This window comes from Oncorhynchus masou, chromosome 30 (genome assembly GCF_036934945.1).
Source record: "Oncorhynchus masou masou isolate Uvic2021 chromosome 30, UVic_Omas_1.1, whole genome shotgun sequence".
NCBI lineage: Eukaryota > Metazoa > Chordata > Actinopteri > Salmoniformes > Salmonidae > Oncorhynchus > Oncorhynchus masou.
The window spans coordinates 49,212,419-49,230,658 of record NC_088241.1 but is presented as its reverse complement, the minus strand read 5'-3'; the positions used below and the strand labels follow the sequence as shown (position 1 = coordinate 49,230,658).

Here is an 18,240-nt window from a genome sequence, read left to right as displayed (position 1 = left end):
ATGAGGCCAATAATGAAGTCGTGAGAATATTACTCTCGGTTTATGACCAAATAGCATTGAAGTTGACTTTTAGATTTTCTGTGTGGTCCTTCTGTGATATATTTTTATTTTTGCTTAGTGATACTTTAGTTGGGCCAGATTTTCTGGGTGTTGTCCTGAGGCTTTGTTGGGTTGGTAGCTGGCTGAGGGGACTCTTGGGGGTCACTTGTTTTTAAATGATTCTAACATTTGGTGGCTCTTGTTTGGATATTAATCAGAAGAGGGAATTGGCCTAATTCTGCTCTGCAGGTGTTGTTTGGAGTTGTCCTCTATACTCCGAGACTCTTACAGAATTCCACATGCAGGATTTCAATTGGGTGTTGTCTCATTTGTCAAATTCTTGCTTGGTAAGCGGACTCCACACTTCACTGCCATAAAGTGCAATTGGTTCCAGTATTGATTCAAATATTTTGAGTCGGATCCAAATTGGTGTGTCTAATTTAATATATATATTTTAATGGCATAGAAAGCCCTCCTTGATTTGACTTTCAGTTCATCCACGGCCAGCTTGAAGTCCCCTGTGGAGCTATTTCTTTGTCCCAAGTTTGTGTAGGTGTATGTTCTATATGAATCGAGCCCAGTAGAAAAGCTTCCCTGACATCTAGACCTTTTCTGCCGTGACATAATGTGTGTTTTCTTGAAATTGACTGTCATTGCCCAAGTCTGACAGAACTGCTGCAGATGATCTAGCTGTTGCTGTAGCTCCTATTTTGGCGGTGACAGCAGTACCAGATCATTTGCCTACAGGGGGCATTTTATTTCTGTGTCTTTAAGACTGAGACCGGGGGCAGTTGATTGCTCAAGCTTTTTGTCCAATTCATTTATATAGATCTTAAATTGACATGAGCTCAAGTTATTCCCCTATTTAACTCCACGTCCTTGGGAAAATACATCTGTATGTTGACTGTGTACGGCTGTTGAAGGAGGAGGACCAAGGTGCAATGTGGTGAATTTACATATTCTTTATTTAAATGACGCAGACAAAAACAATAAACACTACGAAACCAAACCGTGACGCTATAGTGCCCTAAACAAAGTCAACTTCCCACAAAGACAAGTGGAAAAAGGGCTACCTAAGTATGGCTCTCAAACAGAGACAACGATAGACAGCAGCCTCTGATTGAGAATCACACCCGGCCAAACACAAAGAAATAGAAAACATAGAAATAAAGAAACTAGAATGCCCACCCTAGTCACACCCTGGCCTAACCAAAATAGAGAATAAAAGCCTCTCTATGGCCAGGGCGTGACAGACTGCACACTTGTTATTTGGGTACATAGATTTGTTGACATGTGTTTTTCCACCCACAACACTTTCAATGAATAACTCAACTCAAGTAAACCAAGCTTATATTTTGGGTTCTGATGTGGTACAAAAGTTAAACTAAGCTCATGAGGCATTTATAAGTTATATTGTTCAAGAAGCAATAGGTGTATTTCATACATTTATAAGTTTAAAAAATTGATGTAGCAGGTATGGATTCTAGCTTTAAGGCTCTGCTTTGACAGCTGTGTGCATGTGTGTGTTTGTGTGTGTGTGTGTGTGTGTGTGTGTGCGTGTGCGTGTGCGTGTGCGTGTGTGTGTGCGTGTGCGTGTGTGATTGTGTGTGTGTGTGTGTGTGTGTGTGTGTGCATGCGTGCGTGATCATTACAGAAGCAGGTAGAGACAGACATCAGGAGCTGCTGTCTGACAGAGATCAAGCAGACTGAGGAGAAGTACACAGAGACTCTGGACTCCATAGAGAAGGTAAGGTGTTACTGCCAAATACATCCCCTACCCCTCTGGTGCTACAACCAAATACCCCCCCCCCCCACTTCATAGTGTATTCTCACAATCCTCTTCGTTCATTAACCATTCCGTTCATGACATTGTGAAAACCGTCCCTTATGTAGGCAGACACTATTTCAGATTAAGATTGTTCTGATAAATCACTTGTGTTGTGCAACAAGTCGTTATTTGGCTGACCCAAATAGTTCCCGTACACATGCAGCAACTGCTTACCTACCTCTCCTGTGTAAGTGGGACCAACTCTTGTTCTTACGCTCTGTTTTTCACATCCAGTATTTTATGGCACCTCTTACGACATTCCTGTCCTCAGAGGAGATGAAGAAAGTGTTTGTCAACATTCCGGTAAGCTACAGGGCAAAAACCCCAACCATCCACATGTAGATGGTACAGATAGAGATTTGCAGTGACATTTCAGTCATTTAGCAGACGCTCTTATTCCAGATTGACTTACAGTCGGTGGATTTAACTTGCTATGTTGAGTAGTAAAAAAGCCAACACATATCACAGTTATTGCAAGTAGACCCTTTTCCAAAATATCAGCTAATACCTGTTGTCCCAAGCCCTATGGGTCTTCAGTGTTTGTTTGTCATGGACTGTTCTGTTTCAGGACCTGGTTAAGGTTCACAAGAGTCTCATGGTGGAGATCCAAGACTCTGTCCGCCATAAAAGTGCTCAGAACATCTACCAGATCTTCATCCACTACAAAGAGAGGTACAATTCCACAGAACTATCCCACTGGGCACAGACGTCAGTTCAACGTCTATATTTGATTTACATTTGGTTGTAAAATCATGAATTCAACTTGAAATCAACAACAACAACAAAAATCACATTGAATTTGCGTAAAAAGTTACATGAAAAAACCCCGAAATTCCCAGTTTTCCGTGTCGAAAGAAACAGCGTTGATTGAACCAGCCTTGGTTTTCTGTCTCGTTCTCTCATTCTCTTGTTCTTTCGAGCTTTCGATCTCTTGTTCTTCGTTCCTGGTTCTCTCTCTCTCCCTTTCGCTCTCTTTATTGGCATGGGAAACATATGTTTACAAATGAAATACACAATAAACAAAAATGAAATACACAAGGGAACATTAGTAAACAATAGACCCACAAAAGTTTCAAAGAATATAGACATTTAAAATGTTATATTATTGGCTGTGTACAGTGTTGTAACAATGTGCAAGTAGTTGAAGTATGAAAGGGGAAATAAATAAACAGATAAATATAGGTTGTTGGTGCTCCACTTGTTGCCCTTTTGTCATGGCAACGGGCCACACATCTTGCTGCTGTGATTGCACACTGAGTTATTTCGCCTAACAGATATGGGAGTTTATCAATGTTTGAGTTGTTTTCAAATTCTTTGTGGGTCTGTGTGACCTGTGGGAAATATGTGTCTTTAATGTAGTCATACATTTGGCAGGAGGTTAGGAAGTATTGCTCATCAGTGAGCACATAGCCTGTCATCTCTCGAGAGCCAGGTCTGCCTATGCCGGCCTCTCTCTGTGTATAGTCAATGATTTTCTTAATTGAGGGTCAGTCACAGTGGTCAGGTATTCTGCTACCGTGTACTCTCTGTTTAGGGCCAGATAGCGTTCCAGTTTGCTCTGTTTTTTTGGTTGATTCTTTCCAGTATATAGTTATCTTTTTGCTTTCTCATAATTTGGTTGGGTCGAAATGTGTTTCTGTCCCGGGGATCTGTGGGGTCTGTTCATGTTTGTGAACAGAGCCTCAGAACCAGCTGGCTGAGGGGACTCTTCTCTCTGTAGGTGATGGCTTTGTGGTGGAATGTGTGGGCATTGCTTCCTTTTAGGTGGTTGTAGAATTTAACAGCTCTTTTCTGGATTTTGATAACTAGTAGGTATAGTTGTAATTCTGCTCTGCATGCATTGCTTGGGGTTTTGAATTCTTGGTTGGTGAGTAGACCCCAGACCTCACAACCATAGAGGGCAATGGGTTCGATAGCTTATTAAAGTTTTATCCTAATGATTTTTTATGTTCCTTTTCATGGCATAGAAAGCCCTTCTTGCCTTGTCTCTTAGATCGTTCACAGCCTTGTGGAAGTTACCTGTGGAGCTGATGTTTAGGCCGAGGTAGGGTTAGGGTTTGGGACCATTATTTTAGTCTTACTAAGATTCACTGTCAGGGCCCAAGTCATGTCCCAAGATCAAGTGTCTCTCTCTCAATTTATTTCACCTCAACAATACTGACTTTAATATACTGATATCTTTTCCAGATTGCTAATATATGGGAAATACTGTAGCCATGTAGAAACGGCCATCGTTGCTTTGGATGACATCTGCAAACACAGAGAGGACATCCGGATGAAGCTGGAGGTAAAGTCTGCATCAGTCTAAATCAGTGGTCAGATACAGCCATCTAGTGTTTACCATAGGTATTACAGGCCATGGCACACCAACTGCAATTATTATTATTTTTTCAATTAATAAGTACTATATTTTTTTCTCTAAATTAATATGTTTTGTGTTATATTGCAGTGACAGTTCAAATACCATGCGGTATGATTTATTTATTGTGTTTGCCAGGAATGTGCAAAGAGAGCCAACTATGGAAAGTTTACACTGAGGGATCTGCTAGTGGTCCCTATGCAGCGGGTACTCAAGTATCATCTTCTTCTACAGGTAAGATATATATCTTCAGAGAGCTGAGAATGACTTCCATTCAACTGTTACCTCAGTCCCAGGGATAAAGCTGCACTACTGACTATCACCAGTTACCCATGTTTAAATCATACACTAGTCCTGGACGCCTCTGGATGTACAGTACCAGTCAAAAGTTTGGACACACCGACTCATTCAAGGGTTTTTCTTTATTTTTTTTACTTTTTTCTACATTGTAGAATAATAGTGAAGATATCAATACTATGAAATACACATATGAATTCATGTAGTAACCAAAGAAAAGTGTTGAACAAATCTAAATATATTTTATATTTGAGATTCTTCAAAATAGCCACCCTTTGCCTTGATGACAGCTTTGCACACGCTTGGCATTCTCTCAACCAGCTTCATGAGGTTGTCACCTGGAATGCATTTTAATTAACATGAGTGCCTTGTTAATTTGTGGATGTGGAATTTCTCTCCTTCTTAATGCGTTTGAGCCAGTCAGTTGTGTTGTGACAAGGTAGAGGCGGGATACAGAAGATAGCCCTATTTGGTAAAAGACCAAGTCCATATTATCGCAAGAACATCTGAAATAAGAAAAGAGAAATGACGGTCCATCATTACTTTAAGACATGAAGGTCAGTGAATGCGGAAAATTTCAAGAACTTTGAAAGTTTCCTCAAGTATAGTCGCAAAAACCATCAAGCGCTATGATGAAATGTCTCTCATGAGGACCACCACAGGAAAGGAAGACCCAGAGTTACTTCTGCTGCAGAGGATAAGTTCATTAGAGTTAAATGAACCTCAGATTGCAGCCCAAGTAAATGCTTCACAGAGTTCAAGTAACAGACACATCTCAACATCAACTGTTCAGAGGAGATTGCGTGAATCAGGCATTCATGGTCGAATTGCTGCAAAGAAACCACTACTAAAAGACACTAATAAGAAGAAGAGCCTTGCTTGGGCCAAGAAACACAAGCAATGGACCTTCACCGGTGGAAATCTGTCCATTGGTCTGATGAGTCCAAATTGGAGATTTTTGGTTCCAACCGCTGTTTTTGTGAGACTTAGAGTAGGTGAATGGATAATCTCCGCATGTGTGGTTCCCACCATGAAGCATGGAGGAGGAGGTGTGAGGGTGTGAGGGTGCTTTGCTGATGACACTGTCCTTGATTTTTTTAGTTTTCAAGGCACACTTAACCAGCATGGCTACCACAGCATTCTGCAGTGATACGCCATCCCATCTGGTTTGCGCTTAGTGGGAGTATCATTTGTTTTTCGACAGGACAATGACCCAACACACCTCCAGGCTGTGTAAGGGCTATTTGACCAAGAAGGAGAGTGATGGAGTGCTGCGTTAGATGACCTGGCCTCCACAATCACCCGACATCTACTCAATTTAGATGGTTTGGGATGAGTTGGACTGCGGAGTGAAGGAGAAGCAGCCAACAAGTGCTCAGCATATGTGGGAACTCCTTCAAGACTTTCTGACTGTCGTAGTCATACAGCAAAAATAGAATGGAGGAAAAAGAATAAGTAAGAGAGTGCCTGAAAGAGATAAGAAGAGGGATAGAGAGAAAAGTAGTGTGTGAATACCCTGATAAGGCATTACTGCAATCAGTCAGTCAGTCAGGCAGCCCTCTGGTCCTGACTCCTGCAGCTCTAACGTTAGTCCTAGGCCACCACTGCATGGGCGGACATGTTAGCAGTCAGGGGCAAGGTGGAAAGGTGTGTGTGGTTGTGTACGCTCCTAGGGGGTTGACGTGTGACTGGCGGTCAGCTCCGAGCCGTCTTCTCTTTCTCTCCCTTCCTCCCTGTCGGTGCAATCCATTCCACTCCATAGGACAGGAGGCACTGTTGCGTAGGAGAGAGCCAGTCAGAGCTGTCTGTCTGTCAGGGCTGTGTGTGTGTGTGTGTGTGTGTGTGTCTGTTTGTCTGTTTGTTTCGGGCTAGGAGGTCTGCATGTGGACCCTGGGGACCTGGCCTGGCCTGTGCCAATCCCCGATCCACTCCAATGGAGGGAACACGCTCCCGGGGTAGTGGGAGGGAGTGAGAGAGGGAAGTGAGGGAGGGAGGGGAGGAAGAGGTGGGAGGAAAGAGTGGAGGTGAGTGCTTAGATCAGGGAGTAGAGGTAAGGAGGATGGAGGGCAGGTAGGTCTTTCTCTCTGTTCCCTCTGTAATTATTTCATAGTGGCTCCCACCAGTCTCCAACTCACTATAACCAGAATCCATCAATATGCCGGTCGTGTCAGAACCCGCTTTCTTTCTCTGTCTCTCTATCACTCTTTCCTTTCTTCCCATTTCTCTATTTATTCCAAACTCACTATAACTGGAATCCATCAATAAGCCTGTACTATCTGGTCATTGCTCTCTCTCTCTCCTTTTCTCTCTCTCGCTCTCTCTTTTTCTCTCTCTCTTTCCCGCTCTCTCTATTTATCTCTCTCTCCCCTCTCTCTCTTTCTCTCCCCCCCTCTCTCTCTCTCTCTCTCTCTCTCTCTCTTGCTACCCCCTCCCCACCTCTCCCCCTCTCTCCCCCCTCTCTCTCTCTCTCTCTTGCTACCCCCTCCCCACCTCTCCCCCTCTCTCTCCCTCTCTCTCTCTCTCTCTCTCTCTCTACCTCTCTTGCTACCCCCTCCCCCACCTCCCCCTCTCTCCCTCTCTCTCTCTCTCTCCCTCTCTCTCTCTCTCTCTCTCTCTCTACCTCTCTTGCTACCCCCTCCCCACCTCTCCCCCTCTCCCTCTCTCTCTCTCTCTCTCGCTCTCTCTCTCTCTCTCTCTCTTGCTACCCCCTCCCCACCTCTCCCATGGGCTCACTGTGTAGGTGTGTGTTAGGACCAGAGAATGAAAAATAGGGTCCTGTCGCATTGCTTGTGATAATAATTCCCAGGTTCAGCTTGAGTGATAGCTGGGATTTGAGGAGTTCTAGGCAGACACATACGGCCCAGCAGGAGGGGGCTGGGGCAAAGGAGCTGGGGGTGAGGGAACTGAGGTGAGGGGGCTGGTGCGAGGTGGCTGGGGGCGAGGGAGCTGGGGTGAGGGGGCTGGTGCGAGGTGGCTGGGGGCGAGGGAGCTGGGGTGAGGGGGCTGGGGCGGGGGGACTGGGGTGAGGGGACTGGGGGCGAGGGATCTGGGGCGAGGGGACTGGGGCGAGGGGAAGGAGAGGGGAAGGAAGCCATTTATCTGGGCTGGGCTGGGATGTGTGTGTGTGTGTGTGTGTGTGTGTGTGAAGGATATGCATGGTAACCTTCCTTATCCTCCACAACACAGACAAACAGCTTAGATGTCTTGTTTACTCGCCAGCTACAGGAAAGCAATTTCAGCCCACACACAAGATACACGCAAGATAAGCATATACATACAGAGAACGCAGGAATTCACGCACGAATGCACACACACACAGCAATTTATTTTATTTTATTACTGGGTTCTTTCGTGGTATCCCACCTTTTTATTTCATATCTAGGATTATGATGTTGGTTGGGATTTACTTTCCAGGTGTGTGTGTATGTATGTGTGTGTGTGTGTGTTTGTTTGTATAGATGTGTGTGTACAGTATGTGTGTGATTGTGCTCAGTAACAGTAACTCGTCTGTGTGTGTGACATCAAAATAGAAATCAACGATCGCTTTGTTTGTGTTTGTCCTTGTTTTTGTTTTTCTAGCCCTGAAGTCGCAGTCCAAATGAAACAACAGCACTTGATAAGCACAGCTCATATCTAACATGGTAGAACCTTGGTTGACACTGTTTGTCTATAATTTTGAGCTGTAGTTGAAATGTCAGGCAGAGAGAGATGGCCTAATGCCTACCTGTCATCTCTATTTTTCCTACTTCTCCCAGGGCTCTGTGTGGCTAATTAGCTAGCTGGTGAAAACAGAGAGCATAAAATAGCACTGTGTTTTGTTTTGATCCAATTACAGGAATTAGTGAAACACACTCACGATGCGGCTGACAAGAGCAATTTGCGGCTGGCGCTGGATGCCATGAAGGTAAGTGTTATACGACGCCCTCGCATCACATCAGGAATGAAAGAGTAATTGGGGTGCCAGGTCTGTGTCTGATGTAATGACTCTCCTCACCTCTCTCGCACACACACACACACACGCACACGCACACGCACACGCACACGCACACACACACACACACACACACACACACACACACACACACACACACACACACACACACACACACACACACATAGTTACAGTGCCCACTTGTTCCTATTTTGTTCCATTACAACCTGTAATTTAAATTAATTTTTATTTGGATTTCATGTAATGGACATACACAGACCAGTCCAAATTGGTGAAGTAAAATGAAAAAAATAACAATGAAATTCAAAAAAATAAAAAACGGAAAAGTGGTGCGTGCATATGTATTCACCCCCTTTGCTATGAAACCCTAAATAAGATCCGGAACTTAGAACATCCCCGGAGCACCATTAAATCCATTATTAAAAAATGTAAAGAATATGGCACCACAACAAACCTGCCAAAAGAGGGCCACCCACCAAAACTCATGGACCGGGCAAGGAGGGCATTAATCAGAGAGGCCAAAGATAAAGATAACCCTGAAGGAGCTGCAAAGCTCCACAGCGGAGATTGGAGTATCTGTCCATAGGACCACTTTAAGCTGTATGCTCCACAGGGCTGGGCTTTACAGAAGAGTTGCCAGAAAAAAGCCATTGCTTAAAGTGTTCACCAAAAGGCATGTGGGAGACTCCCCAAACATATGGAAGAAAGTACTCTGGTCAGATGAGACTGAAACTGAGCTTTTTGGCCATCAAGATAAACGCTATGTCTGGCGCAAACCCAACACCTCACATCACCCCGAGAACACCATCCCCACAGTGAAGCATGGTGGTGGCAGCATCAGCTGTGGGGATGTTTTTCATCACTGGGAAACTGGTCCAATTGAAGTAATGATGGATGGCGCTAAATACGGGGAATTTCTTGAGGGAAACCTGTTTCAGTCTTCCAGAGATTTGAGACTGGGAAAGAGGTTCACCTTCCAGCAGGACCATGATCCTAAGCATACTGCTAAAGCAACACTCAAGTGGTTTATGGGGAAACATTTAAAAGTCTTGGAATGGCCTAGACCTCAATCCAATTGATAATCTGTGGTATGACTTAAAGATTGCTGTACACTTTCGGAACCCATCCAACTTGAAGTAGCTGGAGCAGTTTTGACTTGAAGATTTTCCCAGTTGCTAGATGTGCCAAGCTTATATAGACATACCCCAAGAGACTTACAGCTGTAATTGCTGCAAAAGGTGTCTCTATAAAAATATTTTGCATCTTCAACATGGTAGGCATGTTGTGTGAATCAAATGATACATACACCCAAAAAGTCAATTTTAATTCCAGGTTGTAAGGCAATGAAATAGGAAAAATGCCAAGGGGGGGTGAATACTTTCACAAGCCACTGTAGGCACACATGCTTTGCAGGCGCACACAGGCACACCAGCTAACACTTGCAACGTAAGTGAGTCGTCTTCATCTATCTACAGAGTTATGCACCAGACTGCTGGCTATTAAATTTAATATTTATTACTGTATACACTGAGGGTACAAAACATACCTGCTCTATCCATGACATAGACTGACCAGGTGAATCCAGGTGAAAGCTATGAAAGCTTATTAATGTCACTTGATAAATCCACTTCAATCAGTGTAGATGAAGGGGAGGAGACAAGTTAAAGAAGGATTTTTAAGCCTTGAGACATGGATTGTTTAACGGACGTTCTAACTTGTCGTGCTGCTGCTCCAGTTTCAACTGTTCTGCGGCTATGAAACCCTGGCCTGTTCACCGGACGTGCTACCTTGTCCCAAACCTGCTGTTTTCAACTCTCTCTCTCTCTCTCTCTCTCTCTCTCTCTCTCTCTCTCTCTCTCTCTCTCTCTCTCTCTCTCTCTCTCTCTCTCTACCACACCTGCTGTTTCGACCTCTGAATGCTCACCTATGAAAAGCCAACTGACATTTAGTCCTGAGGTTCCTGACCTGTTGCACCATCTACGAACGTTTGAACATCTTGAAGAACGATCTGGCCTTAATGGCCATGTACTCTTAGAATATCCACCCAGCATAGCCAGAAGAGGACTGGCCACCCCTCAGAGGCTGGTTCCTCTCTAGGTTTCTTCATAGGTCCCTGCCTTTCAAGGGAGTTTTTCCTAGCCACCGTGCTTCTGTAATGTTTGCTGTTTGGGGTTTTAGGTTGGAGTTCTGTATAAGCACTTTGTGACATATGCTTTGGATTATGTATGTGTGCCATTCAGAGGGTCATTGGGCAAGACAAAAGATTTCAGTGCTTTTGAACAGGGTATTAGAAGGTGCCAGTTTTCCATGTGTATCAAGAATGGCCCACCACCCAAAGGACATCAAGCATTGGCATCAACATGGGCCAGCATCCGTGTGGAACGCATTCGTCACCTTGTCCATGTCCAGACGAATTGAGGCTGTTCTATGTTTAGTTACACTTTTATTACTGTATATATTTCGTTATGTACTAACTAAATATATAGAGTAATTAATACATAACTAAATATATAGAGTAATTAATACATAACTAAATATATACAATAATTAATACATAAATACATATACACAGTAATTAATACATAACTAAATATATAGAGTAATTAATACATAACTAAATATATTAGTAATCAAAACATAATGACTCTATATATTTAGTTATGTATTAATTACTCTATATATTTAGTTATGTATTAATTACTGTATATATTTAGTTATGTATTAATTATTGTATATATTTAGTTATGTATTAATTACTGTGTATATGTAGTTATGTATTAATTACTGTATATATTTATTTATGTATTAATTACTGTATATATGTGTCTATGTATTAATTACTCTATATATTTACTTATGTATTAATTACTGTATATATTTAGTTATGTATGTATTCATGTATATGTTTAGTGAAGTATTTACTGTATAAATGTATTCATGCATTAATTACTGTATATGTCACATTCTATGGGCATTCTATGTTCTTTTTTCTATGTTTTGTATTTCTTTGTTTTGGCCAGGTATGGTTCTCAATCAGGGACAGCTGACTATCGTTGTCTCTGATTGGGAACCATATTTAAGTACCTTTTCCCACCTATGTTTTGTGGGTAGTTGTTTTCTGTTTAGTGTTCTGCACCTGACAGGACTGTTTCGGTTTCGTTTTTCACTTTGTTATTTTTGTTTCAGTGTTCAGTTTAATAAAAGTCATGAACACTTACCACGCTGCGCTTTGGTCCGATTCTTCCTCATCAGACGACGACAACCGTTACAGAACTACCCACCACCAAAGCACCAAGCAGCGTGGTATGGAGGAGCAGAGGGTTCAGGACTCCTGGACATGGGAAGAGATACTGGACGGAAAGGGACCCTGGAGACAGGCTGGGGAATATCGCCGCCCAAAGAGGAACTGGAGGCAGCTAAAGCTGAGAGGCGGAGATATGAGGCAAGTGAGCGAAGCAGGCACGAGAGGCAGCCCCCAAATTTTTGGGGCGGAGTCAGGCTGTAGACCTGAGCCAACTCCCCGTGCTTACCGGAAGCAGCGTGGTACTGGTCAGGCACCGTGTTATGCAGTAAAGCGCACGGTGTCTCCAGGGCGCGCTCATAACCCGATGCGCTATATGCCAGCCCTCCGCAAGTGCCATGCGAGAGTGGGCATCCAGCCAGGGTGGATTGTGGAAGCTCAGCGCACTTGGTCTCCGGTGCGCCGTTTCGGCCCAGGGTATCCTGCGCCGGCTCTGCGCACTGTGTCTCTGGTGCGCTGGGACTGTTCAGTTTGTCCTATATGCCTTCGCTCCGCCCGTGCCGGGCTAAAGTGGGCATTGAGCCAAGTGGAGAGGTACGAGTGGTAAGCACCAGATCTCCAGTGCTCCCCCACAGCCCGGTTCGACCTGTGCCTGCACCCTGGAGGGGTCGGACTAAAGTGGGCATTCAGCCTGGAGGAGTGGTGCCAAGGCTGCGCACCAGAGCTCCAGTGTTCCCCCACAGCCCGGTTCATCCTGTGCCTGCACCCTAGAGGGGTCGGACTAAAGTGGGCATTCAGCCTGGAGGAGTGGTGCCAAGGCTGCGCACCAGAGCTCCAGTGCTCCCCCACAGCCCGGTTCATCCTGTGCCTCCTCTAGGGACCAGGCCTCTTGTAGGTCTCCCCATTCTGGTGGGCCCTGTGGCAGCCCCACGCACCAGGCTGTCTCTGCGTCTCGTCCCTCCAGCGACAGTCTCCAGTCCGGAGCCTCCAGAGTCGCCCTCTAGTCCGGAGCCTCCAGAGTCGCCCTCCAGTCCGGAGCCTCCAGCGACGCCCTCCAGTCCGGAGCCTCCAGCGACGCCCTCCAGTCCGGAGCCTCCAACGAGGTTGCCCAGTCCGGGGCCCGCAACGAGGGTGCCCAGTTAGGGACCCGCAACGAGGGTGCCCAGTCCGGGACCCGCAACGATGGTCCCCAGTCCAAGACCCGCAACGACGGTCCCCAGTCCGGTGCCCGCAACGAGGGTCCCCAGTCCGGGGCCCGCTACGAGGGTCCCCAGTCCGGGGTCGGCGGCGAGGGTCCTCACACTAGAGGCGCCACCAAAGTGGGCCAAGCCAAAGGTGGAGCGGGTTCTACGTCCCGCACCAGAGCCGCCACCACAGAGAAATGCCCACCCAGACCCTCCCCTATAGGTTCAGGTTTTGAGGCCAGAGTCCGCACCTTTGGGGGGTACTGTCACGCCCTGACCTTAGAGAGCTTTTTATGTCTCTATTTTGGTTTGGTCAGGGAGTGATTTGGGGTGGGCATTCTATGTTCTTTTTTCTATGTTTTGTATTTCTTTGTTTTGGCCGGTATGGTTCTCAATCAGGGACAGCTGACTATCGTTGTCTCTGATTGGGAACCATATTTAAGTACCTTTTCCCACCTATGTTTTGTGGGTAGTTGTTTTCTGTTTAGTGTTCTGCACCTGACAGGACTGTTTCGGTTTCGTTTTTCACTTGGTTATTTTTGTTTCAGTGTCCAGTTTAATAAAAGTCATGAACACTTACCACGCTGCGCTTTGGTCCGATTCTTCCTCATCAGACGACGACAACCGTTACAGTATATATGTATTTATGTATTAATGTGTATATTTAGTTATATATTAATTACTGTATATATTTAGTTAGTAAAAGATGTAACTAAACATAGACCTCACAGCCTAACACAGTATACAGTGCCTTCAGTATTCATACTCCTTGACTTATTCCACATTTCGTTGTGTTAAAAACCTGAAAAAACATGTTCCACACCCATCTACACACGATACCCCATAATGACAAAGTGAAAATATCTTTTTAGAAGTTTTAGTAAATTTACTGAAAATTTAATTCAGAAATATATCATTCACATAAGTTTTCACACCCCTGAGTCAATACATGTTAGAATCATCTTGTCAGTGATTACAGCTGTGAGTCTTTCAGGGTAAGTCTCTAAGGGCTTTGCACACCTGGATTGTTCAATATATGCACATTATTCATTAAAAAAATGTTCAAGCTCTGTCAAGTTGGTTGTTGATCATTGTTAGACAACCATTTTGAAGTCTTGCCCTAGTTTTTCAAGCCTTTTTAAGTGGAGTAACTACAATGTTGCTGATCCATCCTTCGTTTTATCCTATCACAGCCATTAAACTGTTTCAATGTCACCAATGGCCCCATGAAATCCCTGATCGGTTTCCTTCCTCTCCAGCAACAGTTAGGATGGACGCCTGCATCTTTGTAGTGACTGAGTTTATTGATACACCATCCAAAGTGTAATTAATAGCTTCACCATGCTAAAAGGGATATTCCGTGTCTGCTTTTTAACATTTGATCCCATCTACCAATAGGGGCCCTTCTTTGCGAAGCATTGGAATTGCGTTGGTCTTTGTGGTTGAATCTGTGTTTGAAATTCGCTGCTTGACTAAGGGACCTTACAGACAATTGTATGTGTGGGGTACAGAGATGAAGTAGTCATTCAAAAATCATGTTAACCACTTGTACTGCACACAGAGTGAGTCCATGTAACTTAGTATGTGACTTGTTAAGCAAATTTCTACTCCTGAACTTATTTAGGCATTCCATAACAAAGGGGTTGAATCCTTATTGACTCAAGACATTTCAACTTTTCATTTTTTATGAATTTGTAAACATTCTAAAAACATAATTCCACTTTGACATTATGTGGTATTGCGTGTAGGCCAGTGCCACAAAATCTTAATTTAATCCATTTTAAATTCAGGCCTTAAGAGAACAAAATGTGGAAAAAGTCAAGGGTTGCGAATACTTTCTGAAGGTCCACATATGCCTCCTACTGAGATCTGCCTTGAGACCAGATTATTGGTCATAACGATGATTCTACCAACCTGCCTGCTACTTCAGCACCACTCCAGACCTACGGCATACGTAGTCTAGGCCTACACACAACAACCTAAAAACACTCCTGCCACCAACACATGTACAGTTGAAGTCGGAAGTTTACATACACTTAGGTTGGAGTCATTAAAATTTGTTTTTCAACCAGTCCACAAATTTCTTGTTAAACAAACGTTAGTTAGGACATCTACTTTGTGCATGAAACAAGTCATTTTTCCAAAAATTGTTAACAGACAGATTATTTCACTTATAACTCACTGTATCACGATTCCAGTGGGTCAGAAGTTTACATACAGTAAGTTTACTGTGCCTTTAAACAGCTTGGAAAAGGCACAGGATGTCATGGCTTTAGAAACTACTGGTAGGCTACTGATAGGCTACTTGACATAATTTGAGTCAATTGGAGCTGTACCTGTGGATGTATTTCAAGGTCTACCTTCAAACTCAGTGCCTCTTTGCTTGACATCATGGGAAAATCAAAATAAATCAGCCAAGACCTCAGAAAAACAATTGTAGACCACCACAAGTCTGGTTCATCCTTGGGAGCAATTTCCAAATGCCTGAAGATACCACGTTCATCTGTACAGACAATAGTACGCAAGTGTAAACACCATGGGACCACGCAGCCATCATACCGCATCATAGGAGATGCGTTCTGTCTCCTAGAGATGAACGTACTTTGGTGCGAAAAGTGCAAATCAATCCCAGCAAAGGACCTTGTGAAGATGCTGGAGGAAACAGGTACAAAATTATCTATATCCATAGTAAAAGGAGTTCTATATCGACATAACCTGAAAAGTCGCTCAGCAAGGAAGAAGCCACTGCTCGAAAACTCATAAAAAAGCCAGACTATGGTTTGCACTGCACATGGGGACAAAGATCGTACTTTTTGGAGAACAATCCTCTGGTCTGATGAAACAAAAATATAACTATTTGGCCATAATGACCATCGTTATGGTTGGAGGAAAAAGGGGAAGGTTTGCAAGCCGAAGAACACCATCCCAACTGTGAAGCACGGGGGTGGCAGCATCATGTTGTGGGAGTGCTTTGCTGCAGGAGGGACTGGTGAACTTCACAAAATAGATGGCTTCATGAGGAAGGAAAATGATGTGGATATATTAAAGCAGCATCTCAAGACATCAATCAGGAAGTTAAAGCTTGGTCGCAAATGGGTCTTCCAAATGGACAATGACTCGAAGCATACTTCCAAAGTTGTGACAAAATGGCTTAAGGACAACAAAGTCAAGTTATTGGAGGGACCGTTACAAAAGTGTGCGACGAGCAAAGAGGCCTACAAACCTGACTCACCAGCTCTGTCAGAAGGAATGGGTCAAATTTCACCCAACTTATTGTGGGAAGCTTGTGGAAGGCTACCCGAAACGTTTGACCCAAGTTAAACAATTTAAAGGCAATGCTAACAAATACTAATTGAGTGCATGTAAACATCTGATCCACTGGGAATGTGATGAAAGAATTAAAAGCTGAAATAAATAATTCTCTCTACTATTATTCTGACATTTCACATTCTTAAAATAAAGAGGTGATCCTAACTGACCTAAAACAGGGAATTTGTACTTGGATTAAATGTGAAAATTGTGAAAAACTGAGGACTTGTGAAAAACTTAGTTTAAATGTATTTGGCTAAGGTGTATGTAAACTTCCAACTTCAACTATATCTCTGACAAGATTAGGTACAACATAATACTATTAAGTCATTCTCTTTGCGTAAGAGTTTGACAGCGGTTACACAATGTGTGGCTCCCCATTTCTCTTGGAGAAAGAGTTCTTGCTCATCATTCGTTTTTTTTTCTTTTCAGCTTGACATTGTTTTCTTCTGAAATCTGCACTTAAAAAATCAGTTGTCTCTTTAGTCTAGATGTACAGGGTGTTGATGATGTGCGTGTGTGAATACAGTTTGACACGTACCAGGAAAGTACTAGAAGCAAGTCAAGTCGGGTATGAAAGTGAACATTTACTCTGAGGGCGTCTGTGATGATTTCAATTGGCTAAATGATCCACTTGACATTGATTGAGGGAGCTAATGTGGTTAATGTTCCTGGAGTGTTTCTCTGCATTGCGTCATGTGGTGCGGCGGCAACCAAGTGTTTTTCAGCGCTGATTATCTCAGACCTTATGATAGATGGGATTTTAAACAGTGCTACTTGAACCAGACTCACTCTGTGTTGAGAGGAAGATTTACACAATGTACTCTTGCATAAACAATTAATCATGCTAATCAGAGAGAGAGAGAGAGAGAGCGAGAGAGAGAAAGAGAGAGAGAGAGAGAGAGAGAGAGAGAGAGAGAAAGTCCTCTAGAATATGTTGACATTGCAGGTGGTGCGATTTGAATCATGAAGTTGTAGATACTGTTCCTCCACTCTAATGTAGAACTAATGAAGAAACAGGAGGTAAACTGTTTCCAGGACTATTAGTTTGACTACTATATGGAAGACCATTGGAAAGCAGTCTTTTGTTGTGAGCCTGTCTCATATGGTGTATGCCAAAATGCGCCCATCTTGAATGTCAAGTCTTGATGTTTGTTGTTTTGTGTTCTCTGTGTTGTGTTGGGTACTGTAGGACCTGGCTCAGTACGTCAATGAAGTGAAGAGAGACAACGAGACTCTGAGAGACATAGCCCAGTATCAGAAATCCATCGAAAATCTTGTAAGCAGCAACTCATCTTGATTCAAAAATGACTGTGAAGTGAGCTGGGTTTTAAGTGTGACCTCTTTCTTTCTCTCTTGCATCCTCCAACCCCCACCCCCTTTCAGAATCAGTCTCTTAGTACCTATGGGAGACCAAAAGGAGACGGAGAGGTACGCGTTACCTCAATCGACAAACGTGCCAAACAGGACCGGTGAGATGTCTGTCTGGTGTGTGTGTGGTTGTCTGTGTGTTTCTGTGTGAGTGCATGTATGGATGTTTGTCTGGAACGTGGCAGGATAAGATCAAGTCTTTTTACAGTCCCTCGTCTACTGCTTGCTTGTAATGCTTTATGGATCCAGTAATAGGTGTTTATTAGCAGCTATTGTAGTGCATTACGCATCACTCAATCAGGCATTACAAGTGCACTTATAATACATTTTGAAAAGGGTATTCATGCTAACCAAAGTTATCTTTTTATCTCACCTGACAAAGACTTCTGTGAAGTGGAAACATTGTGTGTTTGGGGGCAGGAATAAAGCACTGGGGAACAGCAATATTCTGTGATCAGACCTCTCATTCCTTTTCCTTCTTTTTATCTCTCCCTCTGTGTCTTTCCTCTGACACCACAGGCACATCTTCCTGTTCGATGCTGCTGTGATCGTCTGTAAGAGGAGAGGAGACAACTATGAGATGAAGGAGGTGATCGACCTGCACCACTTCAAGATCACCAACAACCCCACGTCAGATAAGGAGAACAGGAAGGTGTGCGC

The 18,240-nt window shown here is 43.7% G+C and overlaps 1 protein-coding gene across 2 annotated transcripts in view; it reads left to right on the top strand.

The window, feature by feature from the left end:
* LOC135522699 (guanine nucleotide exchange factor VAV3) overlaps nucleotides 1-18,240 on the top strand; it is a 145,127-nt gene that overhangs the window by 73,523 nt on the left and 53,364 nt on the right. For both annotated transcript variants that reach the window (XM_064949209.1, XM_064949211.1), the window contains exons 6-14: nucleotides 1,694-1,786; nucleotides 2,102-2,170; nucleotides 2,436-2,539; nucleotides 4,055-4,154; nucleotides 4,365-4,460; nucleotides 8,359-8,427; nucleotides 17,402-17,488; nucleotides 17,596-17,681; nucleotides 18,100-18,232. In XM_064949209.1, coding sequence (XP_064805281.1) covers nucleotides 1,694-1,786; nucleotides 2,102-2,170; nucleotides 2,436-2,539; nucleotides 4,055-4,154; nucleotides 4,365-4,460; nucleotides 8,359-8,427; nucleotides 17,402-17,488; nucleotides 17,596-17,681; nucleotides 18,100-18,232 — 837 coding nt within the window. The remainder of the gene's footprint in view (nucleotides 1-1,693; nucleotides 1,787-2,101; nucleotides 2,171-2,435; nucleotides 2,540-4,054; nucleotides 4,155-4,364; nucleotides 4,461-8,358; nucleotides 8,428-17,401; nucleotides 17,489-17,595; nucleotides 17,682-18,099; nucleotides 18,233-18,240) is intronic.